The sequence below is a fragment of the Gouania willdenowi genome, chromosome 20 (genome assembly GCF_900634775.1).
Source record: "Gouania willdenowi chromosome 20, fGouWil2.1, whole genome shotgun sequence".
Taxonomy (NCBI): domain Eukaryota; kingdom Metazoa; phylum Chordata; class Actinopteri; order Blenniiformes; family Gobiesocidae; genus Gouania; species Gouania willdenowi.
The window spans coordinates 6,192,244-6,218,882 of record NC_041063.1 but is presented as its reverse complement, the minus strand read 5'-3'; the positions used below and the strand labels follow the sequence as shown (position 1 = coordinate 6,218,882).

Here is a 26,639-nt window from a genome sequence, read left to right as displayed (position 1 = left end):
TGTATTCTTGTTGCCACTTTGAGCAGTTTTCTGTTGTTTTTGAGTTTCATTGCGTATTATGTTGTGTTTGATATTCCTTCCAAACTCTAAAATTATAATATTTAGGGATTTGTTTTATAGGCCACAGAAAACTAGACAGAAGGCCACATGTTGCTGACGTATATAAGAAATGTGAGTATTGAGTTCATTCTGGCTGAATATTAAAAAGATACTTCTACAATACTGTGGAAGTAAGTGCAAGCTGCTACAAATGTAATAAACACAGTCATGACATCACATTCCATGTTGTAAAATCGAAATCTTTTTTAAAAGTATTTCTCATCAGAAAATCAAATATATTTGAAAAAGAATGCACTGTAAATGGTTTTAGATGTTGTTCAAATTAGCTTTTCTTTAATCATACAAGGATTACATTTTCCCTTCTGTATGACATTTTGTATTTCTTTTCATTATGGTATTTTTGGAGTCTTATTGCATTTTTGTGGTTGTGTTTAATACACAACATGACTCCAAAATGTACCAAAAATTGTTGTTTTGCATGTTTCATGTCATTATGTGATTTTTCTTATGGTTCTGTGTCATTTTTAAACACCCGTTTGTGGTTTTGTCATTCTATTGTTTATTTTTGGAGTCATTTCATATTTTTGTGGTCGTGTTGGGCGTCTTAAAACTGCCGTTTTGTGTGTTTCATTTTGTGAATTTTTCTGTGGTTCTCTGCTCGTGTAGCATTTCTGTAAAGAAAGATGGTTTTAAATGATATTTGTATTTTGATTTAAGCATACTAGGGTACTAGTGTCTTTTGGATTCCTTTGCATATTTTGTATTCCTTTGAGTCATTTTGTATTTTTGTGGTCGTGTTTGGTACATTTTGGTAGATTTTTTTTGTGGTTTTGTGTTATTTATAAATATCTTTTTGTAGTTTTGTCATTTTATTGTTTATTTCTGGAGTTATTTTTTGTATTTATGGAATCTTTTGTGTATTTTGGTTTTTTTTTTCAACATTTTGTGATTTTTTTTAATGGTTCTACACTTTTTTGTAGTTTTTCATTTTATTGTTTATTTTTGGAGTCATTTCATTGTTTTTGTGGTCGTGTTGGGTGTATTAAAGTTGTCATTTATCATGTTTCGTGTCATTTTTTGAACTTTTCTGTGGTTCTCTGCTAATTATAATTTAAATGGTATTCGTATTAGTTTTGCTTTAATTGTACAAGGATTACATTTTCCCTTGGGTGTGTGCTTTCATTCACTTTGTTTATACCTGTTTTTATCAAAAATGTTGCCCTAATGAGAGATCTGAAAACAAGTTTTGTCTGAATGTTATTTATCGTCATAATTTTTGTCCAGCAGGATCAACACATGGTTTTTAGTGCATAAAAACATGTTCCTTTAATCTAAGAAAAATCAAACCAGTAATAAATAAGCTGTTGTGTTTATGTATTAAATATGATTCTGAACGTGAAGGTAAGTCACTGACAGACTGTGATTGAAGGAAAAAGAAGCTCATGTGTTTGGATGATTTGTGGACAAAGAGGAACCAGTGTCAGCAGTTGCTAAGCCTCTGGATTCACAGAGAACATGCCAACAATCGTTGGGGGAACATCCACTTCATTAGAAAAAAATGTGTGCACCCCCGAGGGCACGTCTCAGCCAGTCACTGCAGAGGAATGTGTTTCGTTCACAGCGTGTTGACATGTTTGGGAGGTGAAAGAAAGCAGGTTTGTTCTCAAAGTGTGTTTCCTTCCAACTGTCAAACATGTGTCTGAAAGCAGAGAAGAAGATGAAGAACCTCCTCACCTGGGCTGGCTGTGGGTGAGTCCATGGAGCGGGACTCGCTGCTCCCTCCGGCGCTTTCAGAGTCGCTGCACATGCCTCCGCCCTGATTGGCCGAGGCCCAGGTACGAAACGGGGGCTGAATCCGAAGAGCTGGAATAATCACAACAACAAGATGTTGCAAAACGAGCAGTTTTCAATTGATAAATGTTATTAATCACCAGGGTTCACACCAGGAATCTTTCACTACATTGGGGGATCGCAGCTCAGAAAACGTCGAAATATAAAACTCTCTGAGAGCCAAATTTAGTGAAGGAAAGCTAAAGTTAGTTTTTATCTTTGTTCTATCCTGACTTTAAATCTAAATGTTATTTGTTGAGTAGGTGAACGTGATGATGAATGTAGTTAGAGAGTTACTCATGCTTGGTGTTTATATACAGTATATATACATATAGGTCCTCCACTAATAAATACTCACACACACACACACACACTGTAGAGACAAGAAATTACATTTTATTCAAAAGACTAGCTTTTCAAATTTAAATGTGGTTTTATGTGGGACCTGCAGTAATATTGGAACACACACACACACGGATGAGGACGCACACATTAGAGCTTTAATCGGGCCGAAAAAAGAAGACCCAGTCCAAGAAAACACGGCTTGAACCTGTCCGACGCAAATTAATCCGATGTCTCTTTAAACCTGAACACGTTTCAACTCCACGGTATTCACATCCGTGCACGCACATGTAGAATGATCTGAGTTTTAAACATGACGAGCAGCTTCATGTGTCGCTACACGCTACGTCTGGTTGAAGCACTGTTTATATTGGATGGTGTACACAGGCAGCATTAGGGCAGCTAAGTGGCTGCAGGGGTCTTCGGGGTCCTCAGGTAAAGACTGGGGCATCTGAGCAGATCGCCTGTATTAAATTGATGGTGTGGCTGATGAATGTGTTTCTCGGTTATTCAGATTAAAAAGAGAGTTAAAACAACCCGTGTACACCTGGAAGTCCCTTTTGTGTCCGAGTGTGCAACAATTATTATGACGGTACCGATTAAAAAAGGAAAAAACAACAACGTTGTTGAAAAATGAACGTAGGGGGCACCATCGCTCCGTAGGGGAGCAAAATTACAACGTCGGGGGCCCCTACGCTCAACAGTGCTGGCAAAAACCCTGAATTACGGCAAAAGTGTGCTTTTATTTTGAAAGGAGATCAGCCAGATAACTTAATATTTGCAGTGCTTGGTTTTTTTTAACCCTCCTATTATCCTAAAGTTTATCATTATCATTAAAAGGAGATTCAAATAAACATCTGAACTTTAAGGTAATACACAATATAACTACAAAATATACAAAAATAACAGACTCACTGAGATAGAATGCTTAAATAATACCAACAACTCACAAAAACGACAACAAAAACACACAACATAAAAAAACATACTGAATAATAAAAAGAACAGACAAACAACAACAAAATAAACAAAATGGCACAAAAAACACAAAATGATGATAGAAATGATCTTGATTAGAACATGAACTGAATATACAAAAGTCAGTCTTGGTCCCACATCAGGAGGGAGATGACAGGAAATGATAAAAACTAGAAATAAATCTATTCAAAAACCACTAAACACCGTTTCATTCACTTATTTACACAATAAGATTTTTTAAAATGTGTTACCACTCATTCATTCCTTTATTATGTTTTAGTTGTTTTCTGTGGAGGAACTTGAGCTAAAGCAGTTTGAGAAACACTAGCCTAGCGTACCTTGGATGTCTGCGCTGCCATTCGAGCGTCGTTCTGCGATCTTTGGGTGATGGAGGCCACCAGGAGCGTCTACTTCATCTCCTCCTAGAACATCGGAGATGACGGAAGCCTGGGACACGTTACTGTGGGTTGAGTTGGTGGCGCTGAGCAAGCGTTTGGTAAAAGACGTCCTACAATAGAACGGGACAAGAGGTGAGAGTTAGAGTTTAAAAATTAGCAACCACAAATACACAATTTCAACTTTTTTCAACCCATTTCAACCTTATTAGTAACATTCAGCTATTGCTATGATACAATTGCTAGGCTAATGCTAATGCTAGGTTAGTGCTTATGCTAGAAGCTGGATGAATGTTAATGCTCGGTTAGAGCTAATGTTAGATGAATGCTAATGCTAGGCGAATGCTAATTCTAATGCTAGGTTAATGCCAAGGGTGATACTAGGCTAATGTTAACGCTAGGCTAATGCTAACACTAGGCTAATGATAATGCTAGATAATTGCTAGGGTAATGCAAATGCTAGGTTAAGCTAACATTAAGCCACCGCTAGGCTAATGCTAACACTAGGCTAATGCTGTGCTAATACAGTGCGATGCAGGGCAGCACCTGCATCCTCACTTGTATTTTCTTCAAGAAATGCAAATATTCTATTTAATGTTGAAGAAATCTACTTTTTGAGATAAAATTCAGATTTTTTTTCCAAAATGTCATCTACAATGACTATAAAATATTTTCTTTTTAATAATAATAAAAAACAACAACACAGTAAAGAAGTATATGTTTACCTCACCATTTACAGTCAAACATTTTAATCACTGTAGGCAAAACTTTTGATAAATCATAAATGTGTGTGGACAGTTTGTGTAGGACAGTAGTTTGATATTAAGTGGGAAAAAAAACAATTTCAACATTAATGTCCCCAAGTTTGTATTTTACACTATGTATAAATCATAAATAAAGTACGTAAGGCGCCGACAATATTCAAGCAATTGACAGATATCAGTCTCTGCAGGATTTTCTCTTTTAAATTTCAATGATTTTTTGACCAATTTTTAATTAATTTATAGAAATTATGTAAAATAATTTCAGAAAAGTTCTTTGAACAATCTGTAATTTAAAATGACTGCAGCCATGTGTAAAAAGCATGGAAAAATCCTCCAAATATTGTTGAGTTCCATTAAGTTTGTGTATTTAGAAGGGCTGAGATATCTGAGCTCATTTATCGATAACAGAATTATTTGGTAATTTGGACAATAATTTATGCTTTTCTGTCTTTAAATTTCTCCTGTGGGTTGAATTTGATGGTCTAAAGGGCCGGATTTGGCCCCCGAGCCTCGAGTTTGACACATGTGGACTACATGCTTTGATTGGACTCTTCGGTTTTGTGCTCTGGGTGCTGTCAGCAGACGTTAACGTTCATTGTTCTCTCAGGTATCCTATACATTCCCACATCACACAATAAGTGGGTCAGAGGTCTATATTTAACCTTATGTTGGGGCCAAAGCTGTGTGTGCACGTGAGCCTGGGTGTGTGTGTCTGACGCTGAGCTTCATTTCCTCTATCCTGAGCTCTGAGCTCCTTTGATGCTGTGGATCAGAAGGGGGGGGGGGGGGGCGCACTCCTATTTTCCATTTGTCCGTTTACGTGTGGGACCAAAAACCCTGTTTCAACACAACTCTGAAAAAAGAAACTCACTATTTTTACCTTGTAAGCCCACATTCACCCCCCCCCCCCATAGACAGTAGGTGTTCTTATTAAAAACCCACTGAGAGAGTTTAAAGAGGATTTTTGGGGGGGGGGGGGGTTTCTTTCTCCCATGACCACTGTTTTCCGCAGGAAGTCTCGACCAACCCATTTGTTCCCTCCACCCTTTGACGTACGACATACCACAGAATATTACAGTTCTTATCTAAGGTTCACTGTTCCACTTAGAATAACTACAATACCACAGTATAACATAGAAAATAACTATTTAGTCATGAACGTAAAGCAAAACAGAAAAATGCATCTTTGCACCATTTCTGCAACAACCTCATAAACTTGTTAAGTTTGAGACAAATTAATTAATATACTTAAAATTAATTTAAGTCTAAACAAAGTGTATAGCCATTATTCATTTTATTTACTTCATTAATTTCATTGCAAAACTCTTTAATCATGAACATTTTGTTTTGCACCAGATGGATATAATTGAGGGAATGGTATACATGTTTTTATGTTTACCTAAATAGATATTTAAAGAGATTTGTTTTAATAATTTTTATATATTTTTTTGTAAATATAAATGTGTATAGTTTTTAACAGATTTGATAGAATATATATCTTTCACAAATATCTTATATATATATGTATTGTTCTAAAAAAATTATGTATTTTTATATAGACTTTTCATCCATATTTTTGTACGTTTTTATATATATATGTTTATTTTTTTTATAGATTTTATATATATATATATTTTTTTTTTTTGGGATTTTTTAAACAGATTTTAAAATATGTATTAATATTATTTGTATGTATTTTATTGATTTTCTTAAAACATTTTCATATATATTCTTAAATATATATTTATGTACATTTTAATAGATTTTTTTTTTTAAATTACATATTTTATAGATTTTTAAATATGTGTTTTCTATGTATAGTTTTTATAGATTTTATATATATAATTTTTGATTTTTGATACAGTATATAGATTTTGTATATTTTCATAGATTTCTTAAATATATATATTTTTAATGTATGTTTTTAGTAGAATATGGTGGTGGTCTTTAACACTCACCCTGTGTTGTTTGGGGCTGAGTCCAGTGAGTGTGACTCTAAACGGGGAACATCGGAGGGTAAACTCCTGACAAAGTCTATGTAGCGCTGGCCTGGCTCGTACAGCTTAGCGTTCTCACACAGAGTCTGATGGTTTACTGGTAGAGACACCACCTGGGCCTGCTGCAGCTGGAACCAGTTCACCGTCACCTGGACATAGAGAGAAATCACACCTTACACTGAGGATTCCACTCTGCTGGGTGTGTGCGTGCGAGCACAACCAACAGAACTCACTGCTTTGAGGGTGAGGTCACACTGGGAGACCATCTCTCTAATCTGAGTGATTATCTCACTCTTTGTGTTCACCAGGTCGACTCTTTTCACCCCGACATCCAACTGACAGGCTCCGCAGTGTTCCCTGGCCTCCTCCACCTGGTACACACACATAGTACACATAAATACATACATATATCACATTTATAGTTCATAAATACATCATTATATCACATTTATGGTCCATAAATACATCCTCACATCAAATGTATGGATCAAATATTTTTGCAACAATTTTCATCACTTTTTCTTGCCATATTTTTGCTCCTTTTAATGCATTTCTGTTACATTACTCCCATTTCTGACACTTCTACAACAAGTTTCAACACCTTTTCTGCAAATCTTTGTCCACTTTCAAGACATTTTCAGCACTTATAAACCCTTTCCACCACTTTTCCACCTAATGTCACATATGTTGACCCATTATTGTCACTTTTCACCATAATTCATGCTTAATTTAGCCATATTTACCACATTCATGATTTGTCATGCCTATTATATGCCACTTTAAACTAATTTTTCCTACTAATTATTCTAATAATGGCATACATTTTCCACCATTTTTGGTCATAGAATACTTTATTCCCGCTAACTGTTCCAATATTGACACTTTGAACCCTTTTTCCTACTTTTTCTGCAACTACACCAAACTTTCCATATTTTAACCTATTTTCATCTCTTTTCTTGCCATATTTTTGCTCCTTCTATGCATTTTTGCTACATTACTCCCATTTGTGCCACTTCTCCATCACATTTCAATGCCTTTTCTGCACATTTTTTCCATTTTTAAGACATTTACGGCACTTATAAACCCTTTCTACCACTTTTACACCTGTTGACCCATTATTGTCATTTTTAACCTCTTTTCACCATATTTCATGCTTCTTTTTGCCAATTTAACCACATTAGCAATTTGTCATGCCAAATATTTGCCAGTTTAAACTAATTGTTCCTACTTTTAATCCAATAATGACACTCTGAACCCTTTTTACCACTTTTTTCTGTCTGTTTTTGGCCATATTATTATTTTTGTCATGCCTATTACTTTAAAGTTTCAATATTGGAACAATTAGTTTAAACTGTCAACACTTTTTTACCACTTCTTCTGTCTATTTTTGACCACTTTTAACACATTGTTTTTATTTATTTTTTTCCGATTAAAACAAGGATTTCCATCTTTAAGATGATTATATACTATGGACAAAATAATTCTAAACTTCCCTTGATAACAGTGGATATTATTCAGATAAACAAATGAATGTGTTTATCACGGATTCATAGAACAATGGAGCATGGGTTGTACCTTCTGCAGCGCCTCCTCCTCCAGCCTGCGTCTCTTCTCCAGCTGTTTCACTCCTGTCTGCTCCTCCTCCAGACGGCTGGTGGACACCTTGGCCCGTTCGTACTCCTCCTGCCGCTGAGCCTGCAGCAGCCGAGCCTTCTTCAGCGCGTTCTCTGCCTCGTGCTGCAGGAATGTGTGGGAACGTCAGTGCATGTGAACACAAATCATTTGAAACACACATGTTTACATGATTTACGGTGGAGATTTATCTTTATTATCTCACAGCAGCTCCAGGAGCTTCAACCGTGACACAACATCATCTATCAAACACTAAACTCCCACTAAATAATCTCTCTCTATCAATGACGTATGTGCAAGTCAGAAGTGGAACAAGTTCTTCACCTAAAAAGGCAGCTGTTGGATTGCATTTTTTTTAATCTATTAAATAAATAAATAAATAAATAAAACATATTTCCTAAAAACATTCATGAAAAAAGTAAATGCAATGCAATATTAACACTAATATTTCCATTTCAAAAAGTAAATAAATGGGAATAAATGGAATACGTGAATAAATAAATGAATTGCTCAAAAAAAAAGTCATAAAAAGGTGAATTAGGAATATTCAATATTCAATATTTCACGACTCAGAGCCAAGACCAAAACCCAAACAAGCATATTGAGGGACCTTATTTTTGCGGATGATGCAGCATTCGTAGCCTACAGTGAATCAACTCTACAAACTATGATGGACCAGCTATCTAAAGCATGCAAAGCCTTCAAACTCATCATCAACATCTAGAAAACAGTCATTCTACCTCAATAAGGCATAGAGCAAGGTCACATAATGCTGGATGGAAAAGAACTTGAGACTGTGAACAAGTTCTGCTACTTAAGATCTACTATCACCTCCACCACATCATTGGATGATGAAATCAACGTAAGAAGAATAGGAAAGACTGCAACAACTATCGGAAAATTGACAAAAAGAGCATGGGAAAACAAGAGACTAACCATGAAGACAAAGATCAAGATTTATGAAGCATGATTTCTCAGCACCCTCTTGTATGGATCTGAAACATGGACACCAGAATAGAAAAGAGACTTGACGTGTTCCATCTAAGACGTATACGCAAGATTCTTGGTATAACATGGAGAGACAAAGTCACCAATGTTGATGTACTGGAGAAAGCAGGTATTCAAAGCTTGACATTAATCCTGTGCAGACCAAGACAAAGATGGCTGGGACATGTCAAGAGAATGAAAGATGAACGCATCCCAAAACAACTGCTTTACAGGGAACTGGCCACAGGCAAGAGACACAGAGGAAGACCAAAACTGAGATACAAGGACACCTGCAAGACCAACTTGACAAAATGCAACGCAGACATTACAAGTTGGGAAGAAATGGCAGAGAAAAGAACTAAAAGGAGATCAGTGGTGGCAGAAGGAACCACCCAGCTGGAGAATATCCAGAGAAATAATCAGATAAAGAGACGCAATCAACCACCAAAGAACAACAACTCCAAAATGAAAAGCCTGTCATCTTATTGATATGACAAATGACAAAATGTAGGAATTGTCCTTTAATCTGAATGGACAGTCTGCATAGACATATAGAGCATTATAGGAAACACATTGTGACATTGCAACGTTATCACTAATATTTTCATTTTAATGAGTAAATAAATAAGTAGAAAATAAACAAAATTGCTTATAATAAAAAAGTGAATAAAAAAATGCATTGCAGTACACAGTAACTTTGCAATATTACTACTAATAATATAACCATTTAAATTTCCTGAAAACATTAAAAAGTATATTTAAATTTTTTTTATTGCAATACATAGTATCAATGCATTATTATCACTAATATTTCCATTTTAATAGGTAAATAAATGAAAAACAGAACTAAATATAGAAAACAAAAAGTAAATAAATAAATAGATTGCTTAAAAAAAGTTATAAATAAGTGAATTAAGAAATGCATTGCAATACATAGTCACTTTGCAATATTAATACAAATATACCCATTTAAATAATAAGTAAATAAATGAGTTGAAAAAGCATGAATACGTAAAACAATAATTAAATAAATAAATTAACATACTGTATTTCCTGAAAACATTAAAAAGTACATTTAAGAAATTCCTTGCAATACAGAGTTTCAATGCATTATCACTAATATTTCCATTTTAATAAGTAAATAAATGAAAAACAGAACTAAATATGGAAAACAATAAGTAAATAAATAAATCAATAGTTGAAAAAAGTTATAAAAAAGTGAATTAGGAAATGCATTGTAACATTGCTATGTTAACACTAATATTACAATTTTAATAAGTAAATAAACAAGTTAAAAAAGACCTAAAAAAAAAAAAAGACAGCAACTTACAATTTTTTTTAATCAATAAATAAATTAACAACATATTTTCTGAAAACTTTAATTAAAAAAGTAAATAAAAATGCATTGCAATACATCATATTATTGCATTATTAATCAACACTAATATATCCATTTTAATAAGTAAATAAATAAATAAATACATGGATTGCTTGAAAATAGTGAATTAAGAAATGCATTGCAATACATGGTCATTTTGCAATATTAACACTAATATATACATTTAAATAATAAGTAAATAAATAAGTGGGAAAAAAACAAAACATGTAGAACAATAGGTAGATAAAAAATGGATTGCTTAAAAAGTGGGAAAAAAATGATAGATATAAAATGAATTGTAACAATGCAATGTTAACATTGTAATAAGTAAATAAATAAAAATAAATGAATTGCTTGAAAACAGTGATAAAAAACTTATTTTGAATAAGTAAATACATTTATTCACTTTTTTTCTTTTTCTTAAAGCAAAATTCAATAACTCCTAACACCTAGTTGACTTCCATAATAATCTGGATTTATATGGTGTGTTTTTTTATAAGTCAGAAAGCATCACATTCATCCTGGTATAGAGGGAGGTAAGCTGCATCTGTAGCTACAGCTGGGCTCCTGTGTCAGAATCATGACTCACCATTTTCTTCTGCTCCCTCTGCCATTGCTCCTTCACTTCTTTCCGTAGTTTATCCAACTCACTTTTTCTGGTCAGAAGAGGCTGAAGACACACAGAGAGGGTCACTAACCTCATCTTTCTTTCCATTACAATCCCCCCCCCCCGTCATAGAAACAGAGTTTAGATCAAGTCACCTGCATGAATTTGTTGCTCTGAAGGACTGCAGTGGTTTGAAGGACCAGCTGACTGTATTCAACGTCGTTTTTAAAAGCCGTCGTGTAAATGTCACGGAAAGGCATGAATTCCTTCAAGAAACGACGAGATGGTTTTAGAGAAACATCTAGCAAAGAATGAGCAGAAGTTTATCAGAGTGGCTCCGTTTGCTCACCTGTTGACTCGCGAGTGTTTTGGCAGTTTCAGCCATCTTGGCGTAACTCTTTGCACATTCTATATCTGCAATCAGATACAAAACAGTCACTTTGTTTCCTCATAAAACATGCAGTGTGTATGGATACTGTATCAACATAGTCTGTAAACTAAGTTAAAGAGATCCTCCACTGTTTTGCAAATGTGGCCTAAAAACCTTTGGAATGTCCTTATTAGTAGATCTATGACTAACAAAATGTGTTATTTTGCACCATATTTGTCTTATTAACTTTTTAAAAAATGGGACTACTTTACAGTTTTAGAGCCTGTGTTCCTCCATCATGAAATCACGTGATTGATGATGTCACACTGCCTGTAAACATCCCATTGTTTTCTATTGGAGTGAAACATTCAGCCTGAGTTTTAGATCATTTAGTAGCTTTTTTGATCAAAATACTAACATTTTACAGGGATAGGGTGAATTACATTTTTCAGTTACAATTATGCTTTCAATTACCTATATTCAATTACACTTCAATTACGATTACAGTGACTAGCATTTCTTCCAATTACAATACAATTACAATTGTTTTTTTTTTTATCCTCAGAAAGCATAAATACACTAAAAACAAATATCTAATCATCAATATCCTGGTTTTTTTAGAGCAACCAAAAGCAACACAAGTAGCCATTTTGACTGAAAAAGCTGCTAAATGATCTAAGAATCAGGCTGAATGCTTCACTCCAATACAAAACAATGGGATGTTTACAGGCCGTGTGACATCATCAATCATATGATTTCAAGATGGAGGAACACAGGTAAAGTAGTCCTATTTTTAACATTTTGCACCACATTTGTTTTATTAACTAACACGTTTTGTTAGTCATAGATCTAATAATAAGTACATTTCAATAAGTTTAGGCCACATTTGTAAAAACTGTGGAGGATCTTTTTAAGAGCAATAAAGAGGAATCTTTTCATTTATCGGTGAGATAAAACAATGTTTTGTTCCCCTACATTTTCTCACATGTAGTGAAACAAGTGCAGATTCATTTGGTGAATAGAGCTTCATAAACAATGACTGTACTGGGTGTTCCATGAGACCTGAGTGTTTGACTGCAACCATTCATTAACTACAGCTCAGAACAAAAGGCCTCTCAGCTCCCACACCTTGAACCTGAATAAGACTTTATTGTTGCCGCTGCAGCTCATCTGATCTGATCAGATTTAACACCCACGTTTGTCCTCAGAGCTGCTCCAACACTGTAGGAACGCCAACAGTAACGCGATAGCTCAATTGAATTCCACGCTGCGTGCACTCTGATTAAAAGTCAATCCTCACCCACATTGAGCCTCTTCTCCACCCATGTGAGCAGCTCTTTGGTGTATTTGGACCAGGCTTTGGCGTAAAGCAGCGCCGACTCCACGCCGCCGTCCAGCCGCTGCAGCGCCCGATCCACCGACAACCCTGAGGGTCACATGATCAATATGTCAGCATTTAGAATACAGGAAACAACAAAGGGTTTGAGTGTTTTTGTGTCAGTTTAAACACTTGGAGTGATTTTTTTGTGTTTTTGCAGTAATTTTGTTGTATTTTTGCACATTGTTTTTGTCATTTTGTGCATTTTTGGGCCTTAACGTAGTCGTCTTGTTTCTATTCGTCTTATTATGCATCTCCATTGTCTTTTTGTGTTTGTCTGCTGTTGTTTTGTGTATTGTAATTTTTGTCAGTTTGTGTGTTTTAGGAAATTTGGAGTCATTTTGTGTCATTTGTTTTGCCATTGTGCGTACTTTATTGTAATTCTGTGTATTTCTGTTGTCATTTTGTGTATTTTTGTTACTATTTTGCATCATTTATTGTAATTTCTATTTTTGTGCATTTTTTTAGTCATCTTGTTTGTTTTTAGATCAATTTAGAATATGGTGGTAGAGGGGTCATCTTCTGATCGAGAGGTTGGGGGGTCGATCCCAGTGTATGAGTCGAAGTGTCCTTGAGCAAAACACTGAACCCTAAGTTGTTCCCAGTGGTTGACCAGCGCCTTGTATGGCAGCTCAGTCCCATTAGTGTGTGAATAGGTGAATGAGCTGATATTGTAAAGCGCTTTAAGACTACTTCAGTGTAGGCATAAAAGCGCAACATAAACCAAGTCCATTTACCATTTAGTATATTTTTGTACTAATTTTGTGTATTTTTGTTGGTCATCTTGTTAGTTTTTAGAGTAATTTAGTAGATTTTCATTGTCTTTTGAGTATTTTTGGAGTGAAATTGTGCATTTGCTTTAGGGCAGCACAAAATAAGTTTTCCTTCTAGTTTTATAGAGTGATTGTCTCCCTGTGCTCGGTGTGATGCTGTAGATCATCCTCACCTGATGGATCATCTTTCTCAGGACCCAATCCTCCAGATTCAACAGAAAGGTTCTCAAAAGACTGAAAAATAAAGCGTAATATTAATTCTAAAGGACAAATTAGTCATTTTTAAAACGAGCCTCATCACATGCACCGTTTCCTTTGCTGAGCAGTTATAAAACAATACAACCAATCCTATTGGACCTTTAAAGATGCTGTTTAAGAAATATGCGTCAACCTGTAAAAGCTCCAATCACATTTGAACCTGCACGGCTCATTATTCCTACACTTTGTTTGACAGTTCAGGGCCAGTCGGCCACTTCCTGCCTTTCATGGATGGGGGAGAAGAAGTAAAGATGAATGAATGTTTCAGTGTGCATGTATATATAATAAAGGTTGTTATTGTCAACAAGGTTTAAAAAATGAAATTCTCTCTTTATAACAAAGACTAAAACATCTGGAATCAGTGGTGACTCAAGGTATTATGATTACAACAAACTGTCCATGAAACCTCTTATATAAACCTTCTTAAAATCTCTCAATCACTGAAACAATACAAGAATATCTCCTTCTAGAAATTAAAAAATCTAACAAAAAAACTTATTGCTTACAGAACAGTAAAAAATTATTTAATATACACTAATAAATGAAATTTTCAATTAAATCCACTGTTAATTAGTCTAATTTAATCCCTCTCTTTCTCACTCCTGGACTTTGCTAATTTTTCTCTTTTCCTCGTGTGTGTCGATTTTGTCAAAACAAAGCAGCATCTTTAATGATTCCATCACGTGTGAGTAAAATTACTGTAATGAACCATATTGACTTTAAAGAGCAAGTGATTAGCTTTCAGAAACTGGTGGAAATTTTCCGATAGACCAAATATTAGCAGAGTTACGGTTTCTATAGTAACGTGTTCGCCGAGATGCGTTCAAGATCCCTGGGAAACCTGGACAACTTCATTAATTTGTAAAATACCCTTGGATAACACATGAAAAGAGGACATGTCTGGGTAAAACCGGTGTCACGTACTGAGTTTACCTCTGTCCTGAGATTATAACCCTAACCCAATCCAATAAACAAATAAAACACGTGTCCGTTCACTTTGAAAATAAAAATAAACAAAAATTAATTACTTTTTTTAGCAAAAATTTACTTTACGGTAATGCGCATGTGCATATATGCACATATACAACACCGGACGTATGGTCACCCTAAAAGAACCACTTCATACATAAACAGATTATTCCTGTGTAATATCAAAATTTTAAATAAAAATCGACTGCGTAAAAGGGTGGAGTGACATTAATATTGTACAATGAATATTCTTCAATAAACAATCGTTGGACCTGATAGTGACAGAGAAAATGTTTACTCACCCTTGTTCGTTTAGTCAGGGGGAGCCCCAACACTGATCCATTCTCTACATCTCCCATAAGGAAGTCAGACACTCTACACGGGAAAAGAAACGTCCCATTATTCAGTTTGGGAAAGAACAAACTCTGATTAGAAATCTAAAAAGTTCTGTAATGTAATATTCATAAATCCTGTCTAAATTAGCCCTGATTATCTCATAATGGCTAACAAACATTTAAAGCTGTTGGAGACAATTTTTTTTTACCAGATAAAGACAAAGGTTGTGTTGTAAATATTCCACTAATGTACTATACACTACAAAGCCAATGAGTATATACTGTCTACCAGAGGTGAAAGTAACAGATTACAAATACTCATATTACTGTAATTGAGTTGTTTTTAAACTTTATACATGAGATGTTTACTGTATGCAAGAGAACCGTACCAAGATTTATTACCAATAATAGATGAGTGAAAGTAATTAGTAACTTTTACTTTGAGCAATATTTAATTACAATACTTTTTACTTGTATTTAAGTATTTTATGTATGACTTACAATTCCTTGTACTTGAGTACATTTTCAATCAAATAACAGTACTTCTGTTACTGTAAGTGATCACCATTCATCACCATTTACTACTGATGAAACTTCCTGTTAACTTCAAAACAAGAGTCTTATTTACAAAAGTGTTAAACTACTGTAATGTAAGACAAGAAGAGATGCTTTTATTTTGAAAAGAGGATGTTTGATTTTTAGCTTGAAGCCGGTCCCAGGATCATTTTACATCCCACTCCCAGTGCATCATGGGACAGTTGAGTATGACTAGTTTGCCCACTGTGCATACTTAAAATGTCCCCATATAGTATACATCCAGTATTTCTCGCGTACTCCATAGTGAACTCACTACATACTTATTTTGACGTCAAACTTAGCATGAGTAGTACGTTAAAAACATTTACAACATAAGCTGTAAAAAAAAAAATGTATATATATCGATATAGGCAATATTGTATTTTCTATATCAAAAGGAAGCAAAATAAAAAACTCAATATATCTTGAATCTCGATATATCGCCCAGCCCTACTTGAAAGTATACTTCAGTGGGAACGCTCATCATCCTAATCATACTTATAGTATATAGTAGACAATATATACTCATTGAGTTTGTAGTGTATAGTACGTTAGTGGGACATTTTCAAACACAGCCATAGTTTATCTGATAAAAACATGTGTAACAGGTGGTCATTGATAGAAAAATATTACAATGTATTGATGGATATTGATTTTAAATAATGCGCAAAAAAAAAAAAAGTTCTTTCTCTAAAAAAATGTATGACAGTTGAACAATAAACTACCAAAGTAACATCAAAGGTCATGACTTGAAAGTAACCATGGGAACATCATCAATCAGCAATGACATCATCCTCTAATGATTATACACATGCCATCGTGAACTCACAGTTCATCTTCTATAACCTGCTCGGATTCAAAGAGGACGTTTTACTTTCTTACACATTTCCAAAGGTGAACGCCAAGGTGTCGATGGCAGCGTAGATCTCCCCGAAAAGCTTCTGCCGGTTCTCCTCGTTCACCTCCTTAAAGTTCACTCCTGTCAAAGATCCACGAGAGATGTTTAGTCAAGTCGAGGCAGCGACGGCTTCCTGTGTCTCAGGAATCAGCAACAATCAAACGTAGTGATTCATCATCCTGTGTGTGATGTCAACTCTGGAAGTCACTCAACAAAAAGAAAAGGAAAAAAAAAGCTGCTTGTATCCCGTCTTAAAAATTCCAATATTTCGAAACTGTAAAAACTTTGGGAACACTTTACAATAAAGGTCCCTTATTAACATTAGTTATTGCATTATTAAGCATTTTGTGGCCACAAAGTTAATTAACAGTTTATTAATCATTTTAATGTGTTACCTAACATGAATTTACATATCAGTTAACGCATTAATAAGCAGTTAATTAATGTCCACTTCACAGAATAAATTAAAACATTTTTAAGCATAAATAAAAGTCACATAATTTAATAACTTATCCTTATGTATGGTTAATTTATCGGCGTTAATTAATGTATTGGTAAAACACAATAACGTCTAGTAATCATTTACTCATGGTGTTTATTAAGGAAGGTGTCTGATCGTCTGTCCGTCCGTCCGTCTGTCTGTTAGCAAAATAACTTGAAAGATTAAGAACGGATTTGAATTAAATTTTAAGGAAATGTTGATCATGGGACAAGGAACAAGTGATTACATTTTGATGACGTCGTGGATTACCAAAACTATAGGAAAATAGGAGCTATACCTGAGTGGCTTATGGGTAATGTAGTAGTGATAGGGCAGTGCATCGTGTGTATGTCTGTCTCACCCAGTACTCGTGCTGTACTTGGTGGAGTTATTTATTTCTTCTGGATTTGTGGTGGACGGATGAAGCTTTAGCTGTTGTCTTCAAAGGAGATGTGAGTAACGTTACTTTAGCCATTTTCTGCTGCTAGTTACAGGAAAATAGGAGCTGTGCTGAGGCTGCACCTTTAAACGCGGTGGCTTATGGGTAATGTAGTAGTGGTAGGGAAGTGTATCGTGTGTACGTCTCGCCCGGTACACGTGCTGTACTTGGCAGAGTTTTTTTTATTTATTATTATTATTATTATTATTATTATTATTATTATTATTACCTCCGCCAAGCGTGAAGCGCAGAGCGGAAGGTTATGTTTTACCCTGTGTTTGTCTGTTAGCAAAATAATTTGAAAAGTTATGAACGGATTTGGATGAAATTTTCAGGAAATGTTGATGATGGAACAGGTGATTAAATTTTGGTGATGTTCTGGATTACAAAAAATTAGAAAGAACCACTCGTGGATATCACAATATGGGTGGATGTGAGCTTTGCCTGAGCCTGCTCCTTTAAGCGCGGTGGCTTATGGGTAATGTAGTAGTGGTAGGGAAGCTAGTTCATGTGATACCTACGTGATAGCAGAGATGATAGACGTAACCAGCCAATCCAGATTCAGATTTGCTGCGTGATTAGGAGTTTGTCTCCGCACTGAATAGCGGACAGCGACACGCCGAGATCATGTACCGTATTTTTCGGACTATAAGGCGCACCGGATTATAAGGCGCACTATCAATGAAAGGGTCTGACTGGGTCTGTTTTCATACATAAGGCGCACCGGACTGTAAGGCGTACCGGTTTGTTATTATTATTATTATTATTAAGACGCATTAAGCGAAATAAAATAGTCAGATAAGTCAAACTTTATTCAATTCATTAACAATAATTCTCAACATTGTTCAGGTTTAACACATAAAATACAGAACAATACACTCACTTTTTCAGTTCAGTATGTTGAAGCACAGTAGTTAATTTCATACATAAGGCGCACCTGATTATAAGGCGCACTGTATTAGGATTTTAAGTGTGCCTTATAGTCCGAAAAATACGGTATTAATATTTCGCTGTGGATTGTAGTACAGAGGTTGGATCTTTTCCCTTCTTCCGTAAGGATATCAATTTTTGTTGGAAATATTCTGAATTTGTGGTGGACGGACAAAGATTTAGCCGTTGTGTGCGGCGCAATTTAAAAAGAGATGTGAGTTACTTTATGTTGTCATCTTGTGTGTTGTTCAGATGAATTTGTCATTTTAATGGTCCTTTAGTGTTTTTTTGTTGTGCTTTTGTATATTTTGTTGTTCTTTTGCGTATTTTTCTATCGATCCCGTCATTTTTGTGTATTTATATGTTGTCATCTTGTGCTTTGAGTGAATTTGTCTTTTCAATGGTCCTTTAGTGTGTCGTTGTGTTTTTTCATATCTTTCTGTACTTTGTGTGTATTTTTCTCAGATTATGATGATTAAACACTCGTTATCAATGAATCTAATAGTGTATATAAAATCAATGTAGGACTACAACACAGGGTGGAAATCACAATATAAGTGGAAATGAGCTGCTTGGCGGAGGTGTGCACTCTCCGAGTGCTTTTCTGGTTGTAAAGTGTTAGCAAAACTTCTTCCAGAAAGGAAAAAAAGAAAAAGGCGGAAGTCTAATGGTTTGGAGATAAGCAATGTGTGAGTGTCTGTATTTGTAGTTTCCTGTTGTGAGTCTAAACACAGTGACGACTGTAATCAGACGTCACAGCAAACTTCCTGTCCTGACTGGGCAGAGAGAAACTAAACTGGGAATGAGACGACGTAAATCAGTATTGCCAGCAGGCCTTTCCTCTCTCTGGGAACAATGCATGATTGCTCGAGTTCAATGTCTCTAGAGAAGACATCCTGGATTGAACAACACTTGTTCACTGGTTTTATGGTCATCTAAAAAGGTTGTTGTGCAGAAGAAGCAGAAAGGCACTTTTAAGCCCACAACCTCCAAAATAAAGCTGCCAGAATCCTGGGATTTTAAAAACCACAGATATGGTAAAAAGTTGCACATTAGAGTGGCCAAAAAAAGGTTCAAAGTGTCAATATTGGAACTATTAGTTTAAACTAGCAAATAATGGGCATGACAAATCATGAATGTGGTTAAATTGGCAAAAATAATCATGAAATGTGGCAAAAAAAGGTTAAAAGTGACAATAATGGGTCAAAATATGTGACGTTAGGTGGAAAATGTGGTGGAAAGGGTTTATAAGTAATAATAATGGAATGGATTAATACAGCACTTTTTTTTGAGGATACTTAAGCGTGTAGAGAAACCATTATTCATTCACAACAGTCACTCAAATCAGTCATACCGGAGGTGGTAAGCTACATTGTAGCCACATACTGACAGAAGCGTGGCTGCTATTTTGCACCTACTCTGACCATCACCAACATTCATGCACAATTCATACTCATTCATGAAAGGCAACAAGGGTAAAGTGCCTTGCCCAAGGACAAAAAAACTATTAATTGGATATAGTAGGATTTGAACCCCAAACCCTTCAGGTTAATGGACGTCCCCCACTCTACCACTGAGCAACAGTGACCCCAATTGGCAAAAATGTCTTGAAAGTGGAAAAAATTAGCAGAAATGACATTGAAATTTGATGACATGTCAGAAATGGGAGTAATGTGGCAAAAATGTGTTAAAAGGAGCAAAACTATGGCAAGAAAAAGTGATGAAAATAGGTTCAAATATGGAAAGTTTGGTGTAGTTGCAGAAAAAGGGTAAAAAAAACAAAAATGGGCTCAAATTGTTTCTTGAAGACATCTGATGACCCCCTCCCAGTGTTTCATGAGCCCAGAGTTGAGAACTCCTGATCTAGGAATCGAATAAGTCTCACTGCGATCTAGTGGACCATCCAATAACCAATAAAGCACGAGCTTAGGTGTAATCGCTTTCAGAAATTAACTTTACAAGCTTTCCAATTGTAACAACAAACGACATGTTACCTCCATTCCAACCCGACCTTCCAAGAAGGAGAAGTGTCTTGATCCAGGGAAACCAAATCCAATCTAATCCATCAATCTTGCGTCATCGTAAAAGCAGAATCGGTAAAGTTCAGGGAACCAAAATTGATTTTACCCTCTTTCTAAGTCCAGAGCAACTTCTAAAACCAGCACCAATCAAAGCGTGTTACATCTCCTCCCCTGCTGTCCAGCCCCCACCCGCCCTACAGCCCCCCCACCCCAAACAGGACATCCTGAGGCTTGGTGGAACACAATGCCCGTGCTCGCTCAGGCCCGACCAACAGGTCCAAAAGTGGAAGTTACATCATCGGGGAAAAATGGCATTGTTTCCAATGGAAAGGCACAACACTTGAAACACTGATCAGCAACAAGTGCCAGAGCCGCTCTGTGGGGTTCAAACCGAGGACCAAACAGGCAGGACGTGCAACGCATCCAACGGTCAAACGTGGGGTGATCAGGTTGGATTCCCACAGTAAGAGCAGCTGTGACATGAAACCAGGACTGGACACGGTTCCTCACTAACGAGTAAAGAAAAATGAATGGTAGGATTGCAGAGATGACGACAAACAAAATTAGTAACAAGGGGTCGTGGTGTGGGCAATTCTGGCCACCTGGTGGTCAGGGGGTGCAACTGCACTTCATGGAATACGTAACAATAAAATAAAACAAATACACTCTATGCTCTCATGGATACAGTATCAAAATGTAAACTTTAAAGTGTTAGTCCACCCGAAAACCTGCTGAATACATACCATATATATGATACTATATCAGATAATGACACTCTAGTGTAGGCCTCATTGATCAATAAATTAAAAATAATTTGCTTGAAAAAATAGTTTGATTCTGATATTTCCGTATAAACCTCAAAATAAACATCTGTCATGTTTATGTTTTGGGAAGTCACTTTGGAAGAGACCCCTGCGACCCTGATAAACGGGAATAAGCGGGTATGAAAATGGATGGATGGATGGACTTTGGAAGAGTTTCAGGGGCAAGAATGACGCAAAAACATCTACGCATCCATCTAAGGGACTCCATATCCCACAATGCAATACGGGAATCAAACCAACTGCAGCAATTTCAACCTTTTACATCTTTTTTTGAGCAAACGTTCTATGATTTATTGATCTACAATGTCTTTATCTGATGGAAGATTCTCCAGCAGCTTCAGAATACTAGGTAAGTTTAGAATTTAGTTTAAATTAAAATAGATTGATGACAGTCATTAGAGTTGTTGAATGGCCACTCGCAGGTTTCTGCTCTTCTTAATTTGCAAAATCAACTCTTAAGTTGTGCTGTCACATCTTCATTTTTTTCCATGGATGTTTCGAAATTGCATGAATGATTATGTCTACAGCATCAAAGGCTTTGATAGTGGTTAACACATGCACACAGACAGATATATTTTACAGAAGGTAGGGCACATTCATCACCTACAGGATTCTCAGGCTTTGCTCCTTCCATCATGGCACTATTCCCTTTTTTTTTTTTTTCTTTTAAATGGTATGCAGTCCCTCCATGCAGCTCTTTGCAATGCAAATTGATACGCGGTTGGTGTACTGTTGGGGGGGGGGGTTCCTGGGTGGCAGCCAAGTTAAGAATCGACCTTCCTGTCTGATCATAATCTCAAAGAATGAGAGATTCCTCCATGTAGTTCCCTCTAGACGAGCACACAAAGCACAAAGACCCCATTTTTCCTCCTGCATCCTGATGTATCAAGTGTCTGATTCTTAAATTATATTTTTGTCTTCCTCTCGGCATGAGGTTTGAAACACGCTGAGACGCTTTGCACTTCTGAAAAGCTTTATTTAAGGCTAAAGAAAAGCTTCCCTGGCTAAAGAGACGGAAAGAGAAAAAGCCAACGTCCAGGAGAGAAGACTGTCCAGTGAAAAGGGAGGATTAGATAAAAAAGAAAGAGAAAACACAGCAAGTAGAGAGTAGAGGAGTAAAAGCTGAGGTACTGTATGTGTGGGCGTTGTACCTTTAACAGTAGCGACTATGGTTCCAGCTGTACAAAGTAGTATTTGGTGGTCACAAAGTAGTATTTGGTGGCCACATAGTAGTATATCGTAGCCACAAACTAGTAATTCCTAAATCATATTTTTGTCTTCCTCTCAGCATGAGGTTTGAAACACGCTGAGACGCTTTGCACTTCAGAAAAGCTTTATTTAAGGCTAAAGAAAAGCTTCCCTGGCTAAAGAGACGGAAAGAGAAAAAGCCAACGTCCAGGAGAGAAGACTGTCCAGTGAAAAGGGAGGATTAGATTAAAAAAAAGAGAGAAAACAGAGCAAGTAGAGAGTGGAGGAGTAGAAGCTGAGCTATGCGTGGGCGTCGTACCTTTAACAGTAGTGATGACGGTTCCAGCCGTACCCAGGATGTCCACAGAGTTCAGGCTCTGGTGTTTGTTGACGATGGCCTTCAGGACTCTCAGTAGCTCACCTAGCCGCTCATGGACCGCGTGATGGAGGCAGTCCTGGTGCTCTGAAACATGACAGAGAAAGACTTTTGGTTTGTGTGCATGCATATCTCATAGTAATACAACTATTATAATATATTATCATTAAACATGGATATTTTATGCCCAAATGTATCCTGTATCCCAGTGGTTCTCAACCTTTACAGCAAACGACCCCCAAAATAAAGGTTCCAGAGGGCGGGGACCCCCACTGTAGCTGAAGGTGGTTGAACACAGACATGAACATTGAAGAACAGTCATGTGGAGACAGGGTCATCTATAAGGGGGAATAAAGGGGAGAGATTTTTGGGGTCCATCCATAAAGTCAGTAAAATAATGGTCCATTGTTCTATGAATCTGTGATAACCACATTTATTTATTCATCTGAATAATATCCACTGTTATCCAGGAAGTTTATTATTATTATAGTCATCTTAAAGATGGAAAACCTTGTTTTAATCAGAAATAAAATGGGTTAAAAGTGAGCAAAAATGGTGGACAACTTGGTGAAATAGGGTTTTAGTTAAAATAAATTAGTTAAAAGTTGCAAATTAGAGTGGGCAAAAACGGACAGAAAAAGTGATAAAAAAAAAGGTTCAAGGTGTCAATAATGGCCTAAAAGTGACAGAAAAAAAGTAGAAACAAATAGTCTCATCTGGCAAATAATGGGCATGACATACCGTGAATGTGGTTAAATTGGCAAAAAAAAAAAGCATGAAATATGGTGAAAAGAGGTTAAAAGTGACAATAGTGGGTCAACATACAGTATGTGACTTAGGTGGAACAGTGGTGGAAAGGGTTTATGTGCTGACAATGTCATGAAAGTGGAAACATGTGCAGAAAAGACATTGGAATGTGATGGAGAAGTGGCAGAAGTGGGAGCAATGTCGCAAAAATGCATTAAAAGGCTAGAAAAAGTGATGGAAAAAAGTTAAAATATGGCAAGTTTTGTGTAGTGCAGAAAACGTGTAAAAAAAAGCAGCAAATTGGCTCAAAGTGTTCAAAAAATATCCTAGTTTCTTAAAGGCATCTGGTGACCCAAAAAAGTGTATTTGCAACTAAAACTTTTAAATAATGCCTACTTTGAAAACAAGCTGTCCTCTCTCAGCACTATTATCACCACATCTCTAAACTACAACGCCGTTGGCCAATGTTTGACCACAGCCATTCATTGGCAGCAGTGCTGTCATTGGTCCATCCAGGAAACAGGACCATAAAGTGCAGACACTGACATGAGTTCATTAATAAACATCACCTACTCAGGTCATTGTGTAATTAGCAGCTATAAAGTTAATCAAATACTTTTCAGGTATGTTCCTCTGTGTGTGTGTGTGTGTGTGTGTGTGTGTGTGATATGTGACTTTATTACAGGTGACTCACAGCAGTACTATGTGATAAAAGCACAGTGTGAAAGAACAAGGTCTTCATCTCAAAATACACTGAGGATATAAACAAAGACTAACTCATCCAACATGAACAAACATTTACATTTTTCACTATTTACTCATTTAGTTTCATTATGTTAGCGTAGTGCGCTAAAAGGTGAGGAAAGCTTTGATCTTCTTTCAAACAGGGTTCATTCTGACAGCAGATTTCTGTGTTTGAAATGTCATGTACTATGCACAACAAACTGTATACTGTCTACTATATACTATAAGTATGATTATGATGATGATTAAGTATACTTCCAAGTTTCCTAAGATGCATTTAGAACCTACAAGGACCAAAACCTTAATCACACTGAGACTAAATATTTCTGTTGATTCTCCATCTTTGAAAGTTATGAAAACACTTTAAGTGAGAAAGTCACCAAAACAAGAGCACCTATTTAAGTGTTAAAAAATCCAATGGAAGACAAAAAGAGATGCTTTTATTTTGAAAAGGGGATGTTTGATTTTTTGCTTGAAGTCGGTCCCACGACCATTATACATTTCGCTTGCAATGCATCATGTGTGACTGGTTGAGAGTGACTAGTGTCTCCACCGTGCATACTTAAAAAATGTCCCCATATAGTATACATCCTGGTATTTTTCACATACTCAATCTGTTCATACTATCTAATGTGAACACACTACATACTCATTCAGATGTCACACTTGGTATGAGTAGTACGGTAGTATGACATTTACAACACAGCAGAAGCCTAACGAAACACCTGATAGTATAGTATAGTATAGTATAGTATAGTATAGTATAAAATAGTATAGTATAGTGGTTCTCAAGCTTTTTTTGCTCAAGTCCCCCCTTTGTCTGACCTTAACATTTTGCTTAGAAAACTAAGCAAAATGCTTAAAACAACTATAGATCATAATGATGGAATGAATGAGTGATAACACACATTTTAAATCATCTCATTTTGTAAATTAGTGGAAAGAAACAGTATTTAGAGTAGTGGTTCCCAACCTTTTTGATGTCAAGAATTTCTGGCGACCCCTTTTAAACTCCAGGTGACCCCGCACTGAGACTTTATTTGTTAATTTTTCACTCTCTCAAGTACCACCTGTAGGTCCTTCATGTACACGTACCCCCATTTGAGAAAAACTGGTATAGTAAACCTGAAACGGTTGGAACGTGGGTTGAGGTTTACAGCAGCCTTTAGGGTTTAAGACTTTAAATGTTCCTGGACAAGTAAGGTTTCATTTATCTGTTCAATGACCACACACACACACACACAAACACACACGCACACACCATTCCCCATTGCTCTTCCCAGTAACTGAATCCCAGAGTTCTGGGAGTATCAACATGGCCACAGCCAGAGGTTTATTAAGGACAAGCTAAAGCATGAATGAGGATGAGGGGCTTCAATCATCAATCATCAATGGTGCTTGTGTGGCCGATTGGAAAATTCCTAAATGGCTCTAATTAGCAGGACATTACGGCTGCGTGGAGCAGCGCAGCAGGACACGGCATAATGTACAGAGACGGATTATTTAACTCCTTAACGGCCCTGAGGCCCCAAATAGAGGGGGTCTGTTCCTACTGGGGGGGGTTAGAGTGCATGTGGAATGTGTGGACAGGAATGAGAGTTTTTTAGATGAATGAAGGGACAATTTGGGAAAAGACTTGAATAATAAAAAAGTCAAAAGTGTCACATATTGTGCAGGTGTTTGTCGACAAAAATACACCAAATGACTCAAAAATCATAAGGTATACAAAAAAATACACAAAAGGACAACAAAAATACAAAAAAAGGAGAAAAAAAAAACTTGTTTGGAGTAACTAAGACTACAACAAAAATATACAACACTACAGAACTCACTCACACATGCTGTCCCTTAGAGCAGTGGTTCCCAACTTTTTTTGCCCCCGACCCCCAAAATATAAGTTCAGTGTCAATAGTGGCAGGTAAAAATAGCAACAATTACTGTAGTTTAAACTGGCAAATAACGGGCATGACAAATCGTGAATGTAGTTAAATTGCCAAAAATAAGCAAGATATATGATGAAAAGAGGTTAAAAGTGACAATAATGAGTCAACGTATGTGACCTTAGGTGGAAAAGTGGTGGAAAGGGTTTATAAGTGCTGAAAATGTCTAGAAATTTGATGAAGAAGTGTCAGATATGGGAGTAATGTAGCAAAAATACATTAAAAGGAGCAAAAATATGGCAAGAAAAAGTGTTGAAAATAGTTTAAAATATGACAAGTTTGGCGTAGAGGCAGAAAAAGGGTTAAAATAAGCAGTGTCGGGCGGTGTTTAGCTCAGTGGGTAGAGCGCCCGCCCCATGTACAGAGGCTATAGTTCCTCACCTGCAGCGGGTCCAGGTTCGGTTCCCGGCCTGGGACCCTTT

General features: G+C 36.3%; 1 protein-coding gene across 2 annotated transcripts in view; it reads right to left on the bottom strand.

Annotated features, from left to right (window-relative positions):
* Positions 1–26,639, bottom strand: part of arhgap29a (Rho GTPase activating protein 29a) — a 63,298-nt gene that overhangs the window by 11,076 nt on the left and 25,583 nt on the right. The window contains exons 3-15 of one of the 2 annotated variants that reach the window (XM_028434661.1): positions 22,730–22,873; positions 16,512–16,608; positions 15,021–15,093; positions 13,665–13,725; positions 12,641–12,766; positions 11,320–11,384; positions 11,126–11,236; positions 10,953–11,033; positions 7,942–8,103; positions 6,600–6,737; positions 6,328–6,515; positions 3,549–3,718; positions 1,795–1,923 (exon numbers count right to left, since the gene is read on the bottom strand). In XM_028434661.1, the coding sequence (XP_028290462.1) occupies positions 1,795–1,923; positions 3,549–3,718; positions 6,328–6,515; positions 6,600–6,737; positions 7,942–8,103; positions 10,953–11,033; positions 11,126–11,236; positions 11,320–11,384; positions 12,641–12,766; positions 13,665–13,725; positions 15,021–15,093; positions 16,512–16,608; positions 22,730–22,873 (1,545 nt within the window). Of the gene's footprint in view, positions 1–1,794; positions 1,924–3,548; positions 3,719–6,327; positions 6,516–6,599; positions 6,738–7,941; positions 8,104–10,952; positions 11,034–11,125; positions 11,237–11,319; positions 11,385–12,640; positions 12,767–13,664; positions 13,726–15,020; positions 15,094–16,511; positions 16,609–20,371; positions 20,516–22,729; positions 22,874–26,639 lie in introns of those variants that run through there. The other variant, XM_028434662.1, reaches the window with a different exon arrangement.